The sequence below is a fragment of the Hydra vulgaris genome, chromosome 14, assembly GCF_038396675.1.
Source record: "Hydra vulgaris chromosome 14, alternate assembly HydraT2T_AEP".
Taxonomy (NCBI): Eukaryota; Metazoa; Cnidaria; class Hydrozoa; order Anthoathecata; family Hydridae; genus Hydra; species Hydra vulgaris.
Window position 1 is genome coordinate 18,940,637 of NC_088933.1, and position 20,591 is coordinate 18,961,227.

At 28.5% G+C, this 20,591-nt stretch overlaps 1 protein-coding gene across 1 annotated transcript in view; it reads left to right on the forward strand.

The window, feature by feature from the left end:
• The window catches only part of LOC100213389 (fibronectin type III domain-containing protein), a 49,322-nt gene extending 30,145 nt beyond the window's left edge, over positions 1 to 19,177 (forward strand). Inside the window, exons 12-21 of the mRNA XM_065818356.1 lie at positions 4,350 to 4,578; positions 4,887 to 4,984; positions 5,082 to 5,313; positions 6,003 to 6,320; positions 6,392 to 6,514; positions 6,624 to 6,794; positions 6,867 to 7,004; positions 7,185 to 7,290; positions 7,379 to 7,491; positions 18,630 to 19,177. Of these exons, the coding sequence (XP_065674428.1) occupies positions 4,350 to 4,578; positions 4,887 to 4,984; positions 5,082 to 5,313; positions 6,003 to 6,320; positions 6,392 to 6,514; positions 6,624 to 6,794; positions 6,867 to 7,004; positions 7,185 to 7,290; positions 7,379 to 7,491; positions 18,630 to 18,781 (1,680 nt within the window). The 3' untranslated portion in view covers positions 18,782 to 19,177. The remainder of the gene's footprint in view (positions 1 to 4,349; positions 4,579 to 4,886; positions 4,985 to 5,081; positions 5,314 to 6,002; positions 6,321 to 6,391; positions 6,515 to 6,623; positions 6,795 to 6,866; positions 7,005 to 7,184; positions 7,291 to 7,378; positions 7,492 to 18,629) is intronic.
• Positions 19,178 to 20,591: the final 1,414 nt, after the last annotated feature.

Below are 20,591 nucleotides of genomic sequence, written 5' to 3' on the forward strand. Positions count from 1 at the left end.
GAAATAGAATTTTAAAAATTTAAGAAAAGTATCTTGAGACATTTTTTTAAGTGTTCTTCGAAACCAAGTAAGTCTCTTGTTTACATTACAATGTATTTTGAAATTATGATTTGCTTAAAGAATATGAAATTTTGACAGTATAATGTTTTATTTTTTTAAATTTTGGTCAATATCCAAAATCATTTAAAATAGGTGGATTAAAAAGTCCTTTTAACAAAACTGTTCAATGGCTTCTCTTCAATTTGATCAAAGATAAAGTTTGTTTAACTTCCATATTCAATACTTTTGTGCTTTAATGCATTACTTAATTGAAATTGAGTGTTATCATCACAATATACTTTCCTATATTAATTTATAAAAAAACCACTGAAAACTTTCTTCAGCAAAATCAAAGATGAGCAGCCATTGCGCAGTGGTTAGAGTTCTGGCTCAGAACCCAGGGTTCAGAACCCAGAGGTTCGATGCCAACTCAAGCCAAATAAGCGAACAAAGAACTATGTTGTTTTAAACAAAGAATGAGCATATTAAGTTTGTCTTGTTAGGTTGACATTTATTTATTGACACTTTTGTTTTTATTATTTGCTGAGATATGTTAATTGTATTGTTGTTAATTGTAATATGCTTAAAGTTTGCTGTTTTGGGATTTTAAAAGCTCCTTATTTAATATTTTTACTGAAAAAATTTGGTTACTTTAGTTCTATTTTTTATTTGATTTGAAACCTGTTTCTTTTTTTCATTATTTGAAAAAAAGTTTATTGTAATGAAGTAATGAAGTTTATTATTAAAAATATGAAAATAGTTATAAATTGTTTTTATAAATTTATATAAATCATTACAGTGTCTATTTTAGTTTTCAGATATTTTATAAAGGAAGCCATTAAATAAAGCATAATGTGCTTTAAAACAAGTTCAAATTAAATTAAAAAATTGAATTTTAAACATATTTAGTTTAAATTTGTTATTTTTATTTTCAAATATCAACCCTCAATTTTTGTAGACCAAAACATATTTTAACAACCACAAATATTTTGTTGATTTAAATATATAGATAAACTTATATGATAATTTTTTTTTGTATTGTTTGGCATAAATACACTCACTGGCGATAGGAATATCAAGTAAATGTAAATTCATTGACTGAGGATAAGAGTTCGGTCAGGGTTTTAGTCATGATTAAAAGTCATAAAAGACAAGTAAACTATCATTTCGTTAAAAAGTATTCAGTTTAACTGAATGGTTTTAATGTCATTTAAATCAATGTTCTTCTGCTCTAAATGGACGAGTGAAGAGATGGTAGAGGACCTCATGTATCACTTAAAGCCACTGTACATACAAGGCTGGTGCAAATGGTGTGCGAAACCCTCTCTCTCGCTTTCTCCCCCCCCCCCCCCCCCCACCTCATCAATGAATTTTAGTTCATTAAGTCTGTAAATTTAGCTCTTTTAGACAAGCGAGTCGGCATATGTAGACCATATAGTACAGTCGGCAAACTGGATACAAATGATAACAATTATGACATAATCACCAAACAGATGATAACATGAGATAAATTTTAATTTTAAGTACCTGAATTAGCAGTTATAAAAGTTAAAAGGAAATCTCCAATTTTATTCTTATATTATTAATACTTTATCTATTATTTATGTCAATTTTTATAAGCAAGTTTTTCTATATTGCAAATTAACTCACTGTAGTAACAATCCACATTTATTATAACTAGCTTATTTAATACCCCTATTTTTTTTTATTGAAAATCAAATTGTATTGTTTAAAAGTGGTTTTTAGAAACCACGTTATTCAGAACATTTAAGGCTCGAATTAAGCGTATGGTGATTGTGAATCACGGTTGCTATTAACACCTTCGCAATTAGTTTATTCTTAAAAAAAAATATTTTCACGAATTTTTTTTTTTTTAGTTTTTTTTTTTTTAATTTAGCATTTTTTTTTCTTAAAAGTAATGTAAGTAAAGTAAAAGTTTTTATTAGGGTCACGCTTATCTCTTTAGGGTCACGCTTATCTCTTTAGGGCCACGCTTATCTCTTTAGGGTCACGCTAAACTTATCTTTTGAATAGATATCTTTTTAATAAATATCTTTTGAAGCATAATTATTTGCTCTTTCATGCAGAGATTTTCATTCCATGTAAAGCACTTTTGAATTTAAGTTACTTTAAATCTCTTGCATGAAAGCCAATAATATTTTAAAAGGTTGTTAAGGCAAAAATTTTAAAAGCAAATTTTTTCTTCATTCTTTTTTTTTAACAAAGCAGCCTGGTTTTTATCGTTGTTTTAAAACATTGCACCAAATTAACTCAATATTAATAATTTAAATTATTATTTTATCAACAATTTTATATAATTAATTTTACTACTTTAAGTATAACAAGATATATATTAAATTTATTTTTATTAAAAAAAAATTTCTAATACTTAAGCTATGCTAATAGAAACCAGTAACATTTATGCTTCAACATTTTTTGCTTTATTGACCCTGAACCTTTTAAAGTTATATTTACTTTGATTTACTGAATGGATAAACTACATCATAGTAAATTTACTTATTAACTAAATCAAAACAACAAGTAACTTACAGTTACTCAAATATTAACTCATCAACTGTATTAATTTAAGTAAAATACTTAATAGACTCACAAAGGTTAGCCATACAAATGTTTTTATTTTTATCTTAAATGTTTTAGGGGTCGCCCATAAATTGTCACACTCTATAGGGGGGGGGTAGTGGTTTTGTGATGACTCATACAAAACTTGTTACTAAAGTGTAAAGATTTTGTGATAAAAGGAGAGGGGAGGTTAAAAATGGTCGAAAATTGCGTGACGTAATTTATAGATAACCCCTAACAATTTACTAACATTTAATTTATTAACACATAATATAAGCTTCTAATTAAAAATTATTTTAATGAGAAATATCGAATAGAATATGAAAAGCGCAATATCATTTTTTTATATTTAAATTTTTTTAAAGCGATATCAAGATTAAACATTTTCTTTAAACATGCAAGTTATTTATAGGAATTTTTTTAAAAAGAAACCTATTTGAACAATAGAAGTCTTCTAATATTCTCTCATTCCAATATTTTTGCGATTTAAAATTAAAAAAAAATTAAAAAAAAATTTCAAAAGTCTTAACGTTCAATAGTTATAAATTTAATTGCAGCGGCATCCATAATACAAGTGGCATAGTGAGGGTCATTCCTGAAAGTTAATTGTATATCTAGCTACAGTAAAAATATCAGGTTTACAACAAAGTGCAGGTGAGGAAGAAAATTTTATTTAAATTGTAAACATTTTAAATTGTAAATTTTTTTTTTGTTTCTTGAAAATAGCTTTTAAAGTAGAAATGTTCTATTGCAAAAATTAAACCAGTGGTTATTGCAAACATTTAACCAAAAATTAAGTTATAAAAAATTTAAATAAAAATAATTATTTTACTTATGTTCAAGGAAATTTTTTTCCAAAAAAAATAATTTAAGCGTATACTTAAACTTAACGAAATGTAAATCGATTCATTAAATCAATTTTTTTTTCTCACTTTTTGTTACAAAAGAATTTGAACGAAAAAGTTGAATAAAAACATTAACCTATAAACCATTTGAATGAAAAAATTATTTATACTTAAATTTTTGTTAGTACCTTTATTATACTTGGATTTTTAATAGTAATAGCAATAAATTATAAAAAATGCGGTATCTAATGTTTTTTTTTGCTTTGACCTTACTTGTTTATTTATTTGTTTTATTTTAAACGCGTTTTATGTTATTAATGTTATAAAAACTTAACTTTAAAAAAGGAACAGCGTCACAAACTTTCAGCACGAACAGTGTCACAAAGTTGTTTATATTAAACACAAGCTCTTAACTGTGCAGTTTGTTTTATTGTTGTTTTATAACTTTTTACAATGACAATTCAATAATCTTTAAAAATAACATGAGTTTTATTACATCATAACTTGCTCATTACTTCATAACTTGCTCATTACATCATAACTTGCTCATTACTTCATAACTTGCTCATTACTTCATAACTTGCTCATTGTAGGAAAGTTATTTTTAATATACTGTTTTGCAGCTGCAGAAAAGATTCAAAAATTCCAAAACTCTACATTCTTGAGTTTTTTAAAGGGTTATTGCAAAAAATGTTTTTTTATTCTGGAAACATTTTCCCAGCCTTTAAGGCACTATGTACAATATCTATAGATAATTACATATCTTAATGCTGTAATAATAATGTGACAAGTCTTTAGGCAATAGTAAATGTTTACTATGGAGATATTTTTTTTTTTTTTTTGGCAATATTAAATGTTTATTATAGAGATATTGTTTTTCTTCAGGCAATAACTGATGTATATTATGGAGCTCCTGATTTTTTTTATGAAGTTGGTTTCAGACCTGTAGGAGCAACATCTTTCACTGTTAATCAAATAAGGGATTTAAATGTAACAGAATTTCAGATCCCAACACCTGGAATTAATAAGGAGTTTGAATTTTATGTTCAGTCTAAAAATAGTATTGGCGATGGACCTGCATATAAAACAGCTACAGCATTTTCAGGAAAAGATCGTAAGTGTTATTTTTTATTATTATTTCACTTTGATTATTAAATTTAAAATAGTTTTTCATAACCTAAAAGCTAATGTTGATACAAATATTTTATAAAGATAAAATAATTATAAAAAATGTTTTAAGAAATTTTATGTATAATTTTAAGTATTATATAAATTATATATATATATATATATATATATATATATATATATATATATATATATATATATATATATATATATATATATATATATATATTAATACATTTTATATGTAATATATATTAATTTATTTTGTAAATAAATTTCATTTCTGTTCTGCAGCTCCATTATTACCTCCAAAGAATTTTAAAGTAGCTTCAATAACTCGATACATTATTGACTTTACTTGGACAAAAGCTGACAATGCAGAAGGTTATAGGGTGAGTACTTAAAAATATTTTAATTAAGTTTAATTAAGTTAATTTAAAAAAATATTTAAAGTTAAATGAATATTTTTTATAACAAAATATTGTTTAGCTAAAATATTGGAATGTAACTGACGCTGAAGATTTGAGAGGAAGATTAAGGCGTGCAATAACTGACCCTATTGTTTATAATTACCATTATTTTCTTGGCAATGATTTTCATTCTGGTGGTTCATTGGCTAATATGTCTGCACAATTAACCTTTCTCGCAACAATTTCATCCTTAAATAGTGGCGGTTTTAGTCCAGAAAGTGAGGTCATATCTTTTGAATCTGATGCACGAGGTAAGATTTTTGCTTTATTTTAATAGTTTAAAATATATTTATATATGTTAGTTGTAATTCAAATTAAAACCTTTTTTCTCTAGATAATAATAAGTTAATATTGGTTATATGCGATGAAATAAAATAAATAGCTTATACCAAGGTCTTGTATTTAAGGTCCTTGACTATAAGGTTAAGCCAGGCATTAACTTTTTCCGGATAATTCTGGAATTTCGGTTATTTTTCTCAACTTTTAGTTTTTCCGGATATCCATAACATTTTCCATACATATAAGTTTAGCTATATATTTTTGTAATATATTTGTTTTTTAAGATTTTTCACTCATCAATCATACAAAAATTTAAGAAAAGTTTGAAAAAAATTGGTAACAATTCAGCTAAGAGAAAAATTAGGAGGAAAATAAGGGAAAATATATTCAGGATTTTTTCCGGATATTTAACCCAAGCAATTTTCTGGATTTTTAAAATATGACCTGGATGATCTCTGGTCAAGCTCTCTTGTCACACATATATTAGCTTACATTTAAATTAAAGAAGTGATCTATTCTAAGTTTTTTATTAATTATACTGCAAATACTTTATTAGGAATAGAAAAATTTTTTAAATAATGTATAAAAAGAACTTTATTTTTATAATTTAAATAGTTTTTGTATTTAAGACTTTTTACAATAGAATTTATAATCTTTTTAGTTCCTGATGCACCTTACGGAGTTCAATTTCGAGTTTTTGGTAGGTCTGCGCATATAAGTTGGCAGCCTCCACTTAATCCAAATGGATATATAGAACAGTATGAGATTACATGGGAAAACAGTCAGCTTGAGTTGTTAGGTCTACCTCCAGTAGTTGTTAAAACTGAAAGAATGAGTGTTGATCGTAGGTCTCGTGAGGCGTACCTTATTAATATGTTTGTTCCTCTGACATATTATGGTGTGACAATGAATGCTAGAAACCGAATCGGACCTGGTAGAGATTGGGAAAAGATACTTGTTGCTGTTAGTGAAGATGACAGTAAGATTTTAGAAAATATTTAATGAAACATTTAAAAAACTTATTGGCTATGATGTTTTTTTTGGTTTTAGTTCCTGGAAAACCTAATGCTCCAAAAGCAGTTTCTTTTGATGATACTTCAATTAATGTAACATTCCAGTTACCAAATTATGGTGGTTTACCGTCAATGTTTTATATTTTTTATCGGCCAAGAGGTTATTGTAACATTTTTTAGTTTTTCAGTTTATTGATGAAGTTTATGATTTTAGTTATTCAGTTATTGATGTTATAAAATTGGTTGAGCTAATAATTTTTGATTTTTAGGTAATTATTTTAAAGAAGTAAAGAATGTTTCACAATTGTTTCCACAGCAGGCTTGGGTTCTAGTTAAAGAACTTCAATTTGTACCTTATGATTTTTGGACAGTTGGTGTAAATTCAATGGGCCAAAGTGAAACTAGTGATGTTACTGAGCAAAGACCAATAAGAGCTTTAAGTATGAATTATACCTGTTATAATTATTTATAAATTTTTGATTAAACAATTATGTGTTTGTTTTTTTCTTTAGAGCCCGAAGCACATGCATCACAGTTTCCATGGTATCGTAGCAACTGGTTTATTGCAGTTGGTTTATGCTTGCTCTTCATAACTATAACTTTGATAACTCTTGTTTTCTTGTTGAGAACTGGTCCAGTTGCTTATAAAAGTAATAATAAAACATAAAAGTTATAAAATATAAACTGTTGCTTATAAAAGCATTGATTTTAAGTACTTAATAAATCTAAAATTTCAAATGCAATTTAATTTAATAATACAGTTTAATAAATTTAAAAAATATTAGTATTTAATTTCACCAAAAATTTGTTGATATTTTTTAATAAAAAAGGTTTGAAAGAAGAATCTGACTACAAAGGTGGTTATCCATCAGGAGGAAAAGCAAAATCAAAGACAAAAGCGCCAATAGTTGCAACTGCTGGTGCAGCAGCATTTTCGTGAGAGATATTTCATATTATGAAATATGTATAATCACACAGCTTGTTAAATGTATTTTTAAAATTATTTTAATATGTATTTTTATAGTGCAGCAGATGATGAAGATAACCCACCACCCCGATATTCTGATCAAGATTCTATTTCAAAGAAATCTCCTGCAACTAGTCGGTCAGGAAGTGAGGGAAGCCGCTCTGGATCTAGTAACATTTTTTAACTTGTTTTCATTTTTAATTTTGAGAGATTTACTTATCATACATTCAGCAGTATAAGTTTTTTTTAAATTTTTTTTTTTTTTTAATTATTAAATTAAAACATAAAAAATTAAATGATACTAAGTTATTAATCATAAAAATTATATTAATTAGAGAGTTCCGCTATTTTTGCAACTTAAAAATGATACAATTTAAATTTAAAATTAATTAATATTATGCTTAAAAATCATTTTAAAATCAAAGACTAATTCAATTTTATCTTGATAAATGGTTTTAAGATTTCATCAATCTCCAACTACTGTAATAAAAAACATCGATCATGCGGCTATAGAGTTACAACAATTTTGTGGCTATGGAAATTATTTAGTAGTTCAATAAGTTACTGACAACTTAAAGAAAACAATTTATTTGTCAAACTGTTTCTTTACCAAAAAAGTAATTATATGAAGTTTTATATAGAACAATTTTTTAATATACCTTAAAAAAAAAGGAATAAATAAAAACTAAACTTAACTATATTAGAAAAATATATATATTTCTTCATATTTTATATTCCTTGATTTCTAATATTTAAAGATCAGTTTTTCTTTTTCAAGATTTTTTTCTTTTTCAAAAATTTCATTAGAAATTTTTTTTCTTATGTAAATACTTTATCTTTTCTTTTCTTCATTATTTATTATTTTAATATTAATTATTAAATTTAATGTCTTGAGTTATGCTTTAATTTTGAGTTATGCATTGGAAAATCCATTAGTAATTAGATTTTGCCTAAATATGGTCTGGACCAAGCATGGTGACTATTTATATGGAGTTTTTTGTTATAAATATATGAATAAAATAAGTGCATATATATATATATATATATATATATATTTTTTTTTAAATCTCCACTTCCAACAAGGCACTTTAAACAAGCAACCACTTGTTGGAGTTGAAAGTTACTGGAAAAGAAAAGATGAAGTTTATAAAGCAAGATAACAATTAACAGATGACTTAAAAGATTGCAAATTATATCAGGAATTAAGAAAATATATCAGGAATCAAGAAAAATGCAAATTATATCAGGAATTAAGAAATTTAATCAGGAAAACAAGATGAAGGGAGAGAATTCCAAAGAACTGATGTTGGAGGAAAAAAACTAGATAAATAAGAATATTTGGAGCACTTAGGAACAGTCACAGTAAAAATATGAGACTTAATTGAATGACGCGTTACACAAGAATGAATTTAAGTAGATGGCACAAAAGACGCTAGCTCTTTAGAGCAGTGCCCATTATAGTATTTGTAGAAAAGAGAAAGAGAAGCAACATTATGACAATGTGGTAATTGTTGGAGGTTGGCTGCAAGAGCAGGTCCAACTGTTTACAAAGCATTTTTGCACCTTGTCTAAAAGAGAAAGGGCATCATTGGAAGGTCTGCCCCAAACATGGCAACAGTATTCCATACAAGGACGAATTTTAGAATTATAGAGATAAAGAATTGAATCCAAAGTAAGAAAGTGGCGAGCACAATAAAGAGATGCACCCTTAGCAGAGGCTAATTTTGCAATCTATTTGATATATGGTTTTCAAGTAAGATCAGAGACTTTATCCTAGAAGATGAAGGGTAGATGACTCATTAAGTATTACCATTCATAAATATAAGAAGATCTATATTGCAATTATGGTTAGCAGAAAAAAATTGAGTTTCATCTTAAATAAAGTTCACCAGCTGCTTAGAACACTATGCTGTAGCAGAAGTGAGATCCTTTTCAAGAAGAGTGCTGTCCATCAAGGGCAACTTTTATACTACGATTGGTTAGGAAGGATTCGATAATCTTAAAGATGTTACCTGATGGTAATGTGATAAAGCTTATGGAGAAGCCCAGCATGCCAAACTTTATTAATAACCTCTCTACATCTATCTAATGAATATTAAATTAATCAGTTATTATCGTTAACAAATCAGCATTAGAACGAGATGATCAAAATTCATATTGAAGATCAGAAACTAAGTTATTAGATTCAAGATGAGAGGTTAAGTGATTGTTAATTAAAAACTCAAAAACCTTGCTTATGATAGGAAGAAGACTAATGGGGTGGTAGTTGGACAAGTTAGATCGCTCTCCAGAGTTTTTGAAAATAGGGATACCAAATGGCATTTTCCAGCAGGTTGGAAAATAAGACTTTGATAAGCCGTTGTTAAATAGTTTTGAAAGTATAGGCGACAGCTCCAGAGAACACTTCTGGAAGACCTATAATAGGTATGTTGTCCAGGCAACAAGCTGTAGAATAGTTTAAGCAGGAAATCGCTTTAGATACAGAAGATGGAGTGACTTGAAGGTCAAGCATTAGATTAACCTGTTTTTCAGTAGATTGCGACTAGAAGAGTCAAGAGATGACTTTGATGAGAAATTCTTAGCAAATAATTAAGCTTTGTCTTTAGTGATAAACAGACGTCTGTTTTCTGGAGAATTGTTTTGCTGATAGATATGGAAGTAATAGTTTCAATTGGAATTCGCAGCAGCACAATGCGAGGAAAACCATGGAAAAAAGTGGGGTTTGACTTGAAATTGTCGAGAGAGAATATAAGATTCTTTAATCCAAGAAGTTATGTAAGAAGCACATTTGTTAGCAGAAAGACAAAAGATTTATACCTAAGGGCCATCATGAAAAAAATCTCAAACAGAATCCAAGTCAGCTTTAAGGTAGTTGTAAGAGATATAATAAGGGGATTCTGATGATGAAGAAGAATTGTTGACATCGTTGTATAGGATAAAGAGAGAGGGCTAAATTGTTGACATTGTTAATTTCTGGGTAAATTCTTATTAGAGACGTCTCCCTTAACATTATTTTGATTTCCATTTTTATTAAAGATGTCTTGTCCATTATTACTCTAATTTGTTGGCGATTTCATATTAGAGAAAGCTGATTTTGTATTACTAATATCACAATTGTAATACAATGACAAATGGGTACAATATAATGACAATGGTCAATTTGATCAGAAACATCATTGAAAAGAGTGCAGTCTTGAGATGAAGGAGAGCGATATAGAACAAATAAAAAAACAATACATCATGTAAGATGGTAGAGAAAGAGAAAAAATTAGTGTAAACCTTGCACGTAAATGCATATCATACAATATCATAAACAAAACAAATATATTTAAATGAAAGAACAATTATCGTAAAATAGTAAAATTATAATAAATACACAAGTGAGACGTGGTTTGTGCGAGTCAGGGCTCTGGTGTTTAGAAGTACAATCATAATTAAGTAGTGGTATTACCTGTGACGCCCTCCTCAGAACCATGCATGTGTCACAGATGACGTTTCGGGCAGCAATAGTATCATAAACATAACGCCAATCGTCAAAGGCGTATCATCGTTTTTAATACTACTACCCATGATTTACGTCATGCAAGTCCTATCGCGATAGTTATGACCTCACTACCAGAAAAGCCAATTCCTTACCATATCCCTAATTTTATATAACACCAGTGTCCTCCGATATTAGTGGCATGGCGAATGAGTTAGGGTGTATTGTATGGGTATTGTGATTCTAAATATGTTACAGAAGGGTGAAGTGGTGCTAAATAAAAGCATATAAAAGAATAGTCTGTGGACTCTTTTCTAACTAATGGGTGAATTTTTACGAATCTAAATGCCCAGGCCAAGCATGCGACTATTGAAGTCTTTACAAATTAAAAGAAGATAACCATCAACACTAAGATCACAAGATTAGACAGCTGAACTCAAATTAGTCTCACAAAGAGCAAGTAGGTCCTGGTGAACTTTGCAAGAGATAAGCCTCAACAGAAGAAAAGTTACTTCAAGACCACAAATGTTAGTGAATGATAGATTTAGAGTACTTGGTGATGACGATGGTTTTTTGAGTTTTATAGTTTTTGGTACTTTAGTCATTTTTAAATTTCAAAGAGCTTGACAGATAGTACTCGGTACACTATTTAATAGTCCAAGCAATTGCCTCAGTACTATTAATAAACCCTAAGCAGTAATAAAAGGCTCCAAATGTGGCCTTGACAATGCACACCAAAAGTGAAAATAGGGACACTATCCATGTGCAACATGGTACTGTTAGTACTCTGATATTTTACAGTTGTTGATGGAATCAGCCTCTGAGATCTACCACAGAGTTCGGGAAACCTGACTTCCAGGTGGCCTCAGAACCATAAAACTGAATTCTAGAGCTGTACCTTTATTAGGAGATAATAGAATGAGTTGCCTAGTCATAAAAACAGACATACAAGCAAAACCCATGCAATTAGTCAAGAAGATCCAGCATTCAACACCCTAAACTGGAAACAATGTATTATAAATACATCTGTGCCAGCCTAATTAATGAAGAAGGGGTGCAAGGCTGGTCAACAGATAGAATCTGTTCACCCCTTTTGTCCTTGCCTAGGCTTTCTACAAGAGAGTAGCCAAATGCATTCAATGTCTGCCCAAGATGAGTTTTTTTATCAAGACACCATCTCTAGCGTTTACTTTTCCAAGCGCCCCAAAGCAGGGGTTGTTTTAAGTTGGAGTTGGAGTTGGCATCCTAGTCTTTGCCTAAAAAAGAGTGTTCTACAAGGCAGCAGGACATAAAGCAGGTTGTACTGGGTTACATTTTACCAGTAGCAGGATAACCTGACCTAACATATATATAAAAATTAATATGCTTTAAAAAAAAAAAAAAATCTGAAAGTGAAGTAAAAGTACTTGAATTTCTTTTGTTATGAGTGTGCAGTTTAAATCACTGGATTAATTAACATAATAAATAATTTTTTGTAATTAAATAGTATAATTTTAAATTGATTTTGTTGCATGTATAATGATTAATAAAGTTTTGAAAGTTAAGATATATACAGACAATTTTCAGTATTTTCATACAGAAAATATCTAATTATTTGCAATATTTTCCAATATCACAAAATCAATCATCTCATTAAGCTTAAAAAGTAATTTTAAAATTTATAGTATTCATTTGTTATTGCTTATAATTTTGTTTAGTTGTCAGTTACCATACTTATAGTTGTAATTATAAGTATATTTGCAAGTATATAAATAAAAAAGTATTTAAATAAAAGTATTTAAAATCAAACATTAAGCAGTAAAGCTGATAAAACAGTAATTTTTTTCTCATTCTGTTTTGCAGTTTGCAATTTTACAATCTTTGTAGGCTTTCCTATATTTAATTTATATTGCAATTTGGAGCAAATCAAAAGTATATAACTTTTGATTTGCTCCAAATTGCAAAGTGCTCAAATTGCGAAGTTAAATTTTTGAAGGAATTTTTTTTAACCCTCACTACACAACTTAATTTAAAAAAATCTAAAAACTTAATAATAAACATATTAAAAACAAACCTAAAAAGATTTTCTAATCTTAGGTTAAGTTAATTGCTAAAGCTGATTGGATTTAATTTAATCAGCTTGAGAGTGAGAGTGACTGTGGAGGAATTACTCTTAACTACTCTCCTAACAATTTTAAAGATTTTAAATCTAAAACTAATTTTATTTCAATAGTAAAGACAAAATAAAATAAAAGATAAAACAAAATTATTAGAAATTTGATAAAATAACAACGATAAAAGTTTTTTTAATATTTTAATAAAATCTGATGCTAACCCTCTTTTTGCTGATGCTAACCCTCTTTTTGCTGATCCTTTAAAAAAATATTTCCTTTAGTGACAACATTCTATAGTAATCAATTGCCAACCTTTTATAAGAGAAGCTAACCATTTGCTCAAAGTATCTTATAATGAAAGAATTAAAAATGTTTTTTCTAATATTCACCCGGTATTAGCTTTTAAACAACCTCCTAACTTACTAAGAAGACTTACTTCTTCAAATATTGAAGTAACTAGTAAGAAGATCGGCATATTCAAATGCAAAGATATTCGGTGCAAAATTTGCAAACTATACCTTCAAGAAGTAGATAAGTTTAAAACATCTAACGGAACCATTTGGAAAGTGAAAAGTCACATCACATGCAACAGCAAAAATCTAATCTATTACCTAAAATGTTTAACATGCAAAAAACAAACATATACTGGTAAAACTAATAATTTAAGATTACGTATAAACGGACATATTTCTAGTTGCAGAACTGGCTTATCAACTGATCGATTTGACAACCATGTTTATACTTGTCAATGTGCCCACGAAAGTGTAATTGAACCTTTTTTCCAACTTTTCGTCTTTCTTGAGCTTAACAACGAAAGTTTTTAGTTATCATATGAAAAGCATTTACACAAACAAAAACATGATACATTTAATTGATATTTCCTGTATATAATTACAATTCAATCTTTCAAATCAGTAGTTACCCATAGCAACAATATAAAAATTAAGTTATTTTTGTTTTTAATACAAATATCTTGTATAATACTAAAAACAGCACTACTGGTGATTATTTGAAAGGCCTCTAGTGCTAATAGTTTTAAAATATATATATAAAATATTTTGTATTGGTAATTTTGTTTGGTAATTATATTGTTTTTAATAAAAACATTGTGAGAAAAAAGAATTACTGGATTTTCTATTTGTTTCACTGTTCTGACTATTTTTGAATTTATATATATATATATATATATATATATATATATATATATATATATATATATATATATATATATATATATATATATATATATATATATATATTATACACTATTCAGTTTGATAATGGCTTATATAAGCCGATAATATACAACCAAACATGATGTTTTTTATCAATTAAATATATATATATATATATATATATATATATATATATAGAGAGAGAGAGAGAGAGAGAGAGAGGTAGGTAGGTAGGTAGGTAGGTAGGTAGGTAGGTAGGTAGGTAGGTAGGTAGGTAGGTAGATATATATAGAGAGATATATAATACTTTATTTGAATTAATTAAATATATATATTGAAAATAATTTTTTAATTTACACTGTCGTGAGTCTTTTTTATAGGCTGATTAAATTTGTCAGCTTTAAGGTGAAGCTGAGTGCTAAAATCAATCAACTGCAACCCCTAATCTAGTTTGATATTTGCTTTAGTATTTCAACAATCAATTTGCATTAAAAAAACAACTATTTCAATAAAAAAAAGTACATTTTGAATTGATTATGACTGTAAAAAGTTAATATCATGCTAATAAACATTTAATTAGATTGCTATCTTAGCTTTCATAACCTTAATTGAAAAGTAATCTGTTTCTAAAATGCTACTAGTAGATTGCACCCAACAGTAAAGTTTAATTATTCAAAAAATAAATCAAAACTGCAGGATGATAAGAATAAACTTTGAAGATTTGATTTACGGATTGATTACATACGTATCATATACAATGTAATATTACATAGTATATAATTATTATATATTATATAATTATAATTATATATTATTATATTTTAGTATAATGATAAAGTTTTTTTTAAAGGTATTTGGCTTGAAAACAGATAAACATAAATCTGATAAATCTGACCTAATTTATTATAATAAGTTTGTTAGTATACTTTTATACTTTTTCATTATATGCATTTATTGCAGCTCGCCTTGATTTTTAAGACAAAATTATTTTAATTAAAAAGTCAAACAAATGTGTAGTTGGCACTAGAAATTTTCCTTGTTGCAACTGGAAATTTGTTTTTAGAACTGGTTTTGTTTTTCCATTTAATTTCTGATATTCCTTTGTTTTACAGTTTGCCCGTTATTGAATCTCCTTCATTTATGGAAACATTGAGGCGATCATTAATTTGATTAAAAAATTTATTTATAATCAATAATATTATTTATATGTAATTTATTAAAAAAATTTTTTTTTTTGTTTAAATTAATCCGTTTTACTTTGAGGGGAAAATTTACTTAATTGAAAGGTGATTTAAGGCCAAACCGGAAAAAAACTTCCAGAAGGAAAATCTTTTTTTAATGTATTGCTAGATTTCAACATACTGTTTTTTCCTTAATAAATGTAATAGTATGATGTTTTTTCCTTAAAATATAAAGCAGCATAAATAAAAAGGTTTAATCTCCGAGACGTTAAATTTATTTTTACTTTAACAACTATTAGCAACATTTCTGAAATCACACATTCTTTAATACATATTTAACGGTTGCATTTTTAGATTTTCAAAAAGCACCAGAAAAATTGTACGAGCCACACGCAATATTAATAATAATAATATCACGGAATAATAATTAGAAAAGATATTGAAAAATACACAGAATTCCATAATAATTAAAAATTACTTTCTAAAAGACCCTATAAAATGAGATTATGAAAATAAAAATAAGGTAACCATGAGCGAGATCTCGTCTCGTTCTCGTTTCTCGTGAGAAATGGGACTTCTCGTGAGAAACGAGAAATAGAAAATTCTAGCAAGAAGTGAATGAGACTTAAATATTATATTATTTTCCAAATTAAAAATTGTTATAATTTACAAAATGCTTAATAATTTGTTTTTTTAATTAATTAATATTTTGACTCCGTGATTTTAATAAATCTAATTAAAAATTTAATTTATTTTTGACAAAAATAAATTAAATTTTTAACTAGATTTTTAATTAGATTTTTAAAAAAAATCTAATTAAAAAATTTTAATTAGATTTTAAATATTTTTAATTAGATTTTAAATACAAAAACTTTTTGTATAAAATGGTGTACTTTCGACTTAATTTCATTAGTTTACCAGTGGAATTCAACTTGACACATATTGTTCATATTGAAAAGAAATATTGTTGCCTCATTTCAACGATCAAAGATGTCACCAAGAAAAAACAAAATCTGGAGATATTTTCAAAAAACAAGTGACGGTGCTGAATGCAAGGCGTGCAAAAAGTCTTTGAAAATAAAAGATGGAAACACAAGCGGACTTCATCGTCACCTCGAAAAAAACACAGCCAAGATTTGGTTGAGTATTCTGAAAAAACTGACGACTCTCTTCTTCCTCCTCCTAAGAAGAAAAAACAAACCATGGTCGAAATGCTTATAACAAAGTCCAAATATGACAAAGACAATTCCATTCAACAGTTTGACTCTGCAATGCTGGATTACTTTTGCACTGATCTGGCATCCTTTTCATCAGTCGAAATAAGATGTTTCAAGAAATTGTTTGACATTGCGAACCCTAAACTGAGCCTTTATCACAGAACAACATATTCAAGAAAGCCTTCAACTCGGTCAAAAGAAGTTCAAGCTGGAATGAAGAGCATAATAACGGAGATTACGCCAAATCTAAAAAGTGCTGCATTTACTTCTGACCTTTGGACTTCTAGAGCTCAGGACAGCTACATCTCTTGGACTTTTCATGCTATTGACGAAAATTGGAGAGTACATGACTGGACACTCCATGTCCAACAGTTCCCAGGCAGACACACAGGTATCTTAATTGAAGGAAAGCTAGATTCTTTCTTAGAAGAATTAAATTTGCCTGCTGATTTGCCAACGTACTGCGTGAACGACCAGGCAAGAAACATGAAACTTGCAGTCAAATTGTCAAAGCGCCTTGACCAATACTTGTGCAACAATCATATTTTGCAATGTGCAGTTCAAGACTCATTTAGAATGACTGCTAGAATGGATGATGCGTTGCAAACATGCAAAGATTTGGCTTCTTTAACTCACCAGTCAACAGTTGCAGCTGAGTTGCTTGAATCAGAATCAGACGCTCAAGGAATCAATTTTAGACAGTTACGCCAATCTGTTGACACAAGATGGAATAGTGAACTGGATTACATGGCTTCTGTCCTACATCTAAAGAGTGCAATTATCAGCTAATGTACAAATGAAGATTTTTTTTTTTCAATGACCATCTGTGCATCACAGTGGAAATCAATCGAGGGTGCAGTAGAAATTTTGGCACCACTTAAAGAAGCTACAGAAACGTGGTCGACTGAGTCTATTCCAACAATTAACACTGTCGCCGATTCTCTTTATTTAATCCATGACAAAATTGATCAATTTATTGAGACGGATGGAAAAAATGGCTACGGTGTCTTGTATGCAAAAAACTTGAAAAGCTGCATTGAGAAAAGATTTCCTCTTTGTCACACTGGAAACTTATTGAGTGCTGCAGCAAACTACTTAAATCCTGCTTTAAAGGGACTTCACTTGAAGCTCTTCAAAAAATTTCAAACAACAAAAGAATGGTTAGCCTCACAGGTTAAGGATAATGTTGAGTGCCAACCTGTTGCCAGAGTCCTTTCAGCAGATTTGTCCCCTAATTCAAAACTGAAGCGCAAGTTAAACGTCAGACTTGAAACACAAGAGCCAACATCTGAACTGAATCCTATTTTGAGCGAAATGTGCCAGTATGAATATCTCCCTGATGCCAAAAAAGACTTTCCGATTCTTGATTGGTGGAAATTGCATTCAAATACATTGCCAGAACTCTCTTCATTAGCTAGACAAATTTGAGCTATTCCAGCAAGTTTAACTAAATCAGAGAGAGTTTTTAGCTCAGGTGGAAATGTCGTCCGATCATCCAGACACAACTTACACCCAGAAAAAGTAGAACAAATCATCTTAATCAGAGAAAACATAGTCTTGTTGGAAAAGTTTGGAAAAAAAATTCTGAATTAATATTTGAAAAAGTTGTTTACATTTGACAAATGTCATTTGTGTCCATTTGTCAAAACCATGTTTACGTTTTTTTTTTTTACTTGGATTTTAATAATTTTGTTTTCAAAAATTGTTAAATTTCTCGTCTCGTTCTCGGTCTCACGAGAACTACTAACTTCTCGTCTCGGTCTCGTCTCGGTTTGAAAAAACCTAGTCTCGTTCATGGTTAAAATAAGGTATTGATAATTTTCTGTTTTTTCCTTAATGTGATTTTAAAACGAATCTTTTACCAAATGTATCCTTCTCTTACCTCCTTCATCCTTCTTTATTAAATAAATCTTATACCTTTCTGTTATATACATTTTACATAGATGTAATAATATATAACAATACAATATTAAAGATTGTTACACCGTTTTTTTGTTAAATTAATTTTTTTTAAATTTTGTTTCTAAATAATATATAGTTTCTAACTAAAGTACTAACATAGTTTCTAACTAAACTCAGTGATGTATGGTCATGTTCTACTGAGTTTGATATATCATCAGGATTAGTACATATAATATTGCAATGTTAATTAATTTTGTAGGAAGCCAATCTGATGAAGAACTGAGTAAAAGTGAAAGTGAAAGTGGAAGTGAATATAGCGATGAAGAGAAAGGCTCATTTTATAGCGATGAAGAAAAGAAAAAAGATAGTGAAGATGATGATGATGATGCTGAAGATACCACGTTTGTTTAGGCTTTGTTCCTTTGGCATTTTATTATGAAAAAATAAACAACTCTTTGTGCTGTTTCAGGCGCAGATAATTTCTCTTTTTAAATTATCTATTGAAAAGACATTATTTATTGTTTATGATTTCGAACTTTATCAAAAATGAACAATATGCATGTTTCATATCTCAATTATTTAAGATTTATATTTTATACATTAGTAATTAGTAACTTTTTTTAATTCTTCAATCGATTTTTAAAGTTTTTTTTTTTTGTATGTTTCATATGAATGTAAAAAGGTGGTTGAACTATGTATTTATGTTTTTTTATTTACCTGGGGGTATTCAATTGTATTTTATATTTTGTTAAAATATTTGTAAAATAATTTGTTTGGAAAATGATTTTAACGGATTTATAAATTTAATGTGGCTTTGTGTTTTCTACAAATTTTTCTAACATGATTTCTATATGTTTAAGATCCCCTTTTTATTATAAAAAGGGGACGCATTGTTTTTTTAAGGGGTTCAAATCTGAAATTTTTTTTGTTCTAAATTCTTATAGGATCTTATAGGACTTTTTGATTAGGGCCAGCAATTAATCTATCTAGTCAGGTATCACTTCATATAACTCTAGTCATTTTATCTCATAGCATTCTGAGATTTCCAAATGTTCTTTTCGTATCTAAAAGAATTTTGATCTTAACTATAACGATGTCATCATTTTGTGCTGCGTTCAGGCCCGTCTTTAGGTCATTATGGCCCCCCAACAAATAAAGATTTTGGCCTCTTCATCCTCCCCCTCCTATCCGCCCCTCTCACCATGGACATTTATTTTCCGAATCAATGTTTGTGTTAAAGTACGGATTTTTTTTATTAATATTTGGACGAAGTAGGAATCCGAAAAGAGCATAAGTTTCATTTGTCTTTCAATCATAAACGACGACACTACTTTAACAATCATTTTTGATGCTCGTAAAGACTATCTAGTCTGTGAGAGACTATTTTATTTGTAACCTTTATTATTATTGGATTTATAACCTTTACTCCTATTTCGATTTTTGATTTTTTTAAAACCAGATGTAAAGTTACATAGTTATTGAAAGTAGCCAAAGATAACTGTTGCAAAAAATTCAGGGCTTGCAACCCAATATAGACCCCCAACATATTGGACGCATTTTCGCACGACTGTCCAAAGGAATCAATAATCTCAAATATCTAATGTCTTTTATAATGTCTAATGTCTTTTTGACAAGATTAAACATATAAGCTATCCACTTGTTTTTTATTAGGTATTACATACCAAACAACAGTTGATCTACGCCAAGTAGCTGGCAGAATTCTTTGAATTAAATATTTTAGGTGCCCCAATATTATAGAGTACCACGAAAAAACTTTTGAAAAGAAGTTCACGCCTTTTTCCTTACCGGTGTTATTTAACTTTCCTAGAGGTAGCGATAAATGGATCTCTAGTTTCTGAGGCAAGCGCGCTAACCATTGCCTACGTCTGCTCGGCTTCGGCTGCAAATATTAGCTGATAGTTAGAAAGTGCTTCTTTTATCTTGGTTTACGCCAGTGTTTTTATGTTTAGCAAGAAACAAGTCGTATTCAGTTAGTAACCTAAAGAACCACGGAATTTTCCATTATGGATGATCCAACATCTCTTACTCCAGCATGTATGTAAGAAAACGACTTTTTTTTTATTTTTTAAATAGACTCACGGTTTAAAAACACGATACAAAGAGTAAATTGTGACTTTTTTTTTTTAATTTTTATAATTCATTTTAAAAAAATTCATTTTTTTAAACAAATTTAAAAAGACATCGATTTCTAGTTAGCTGG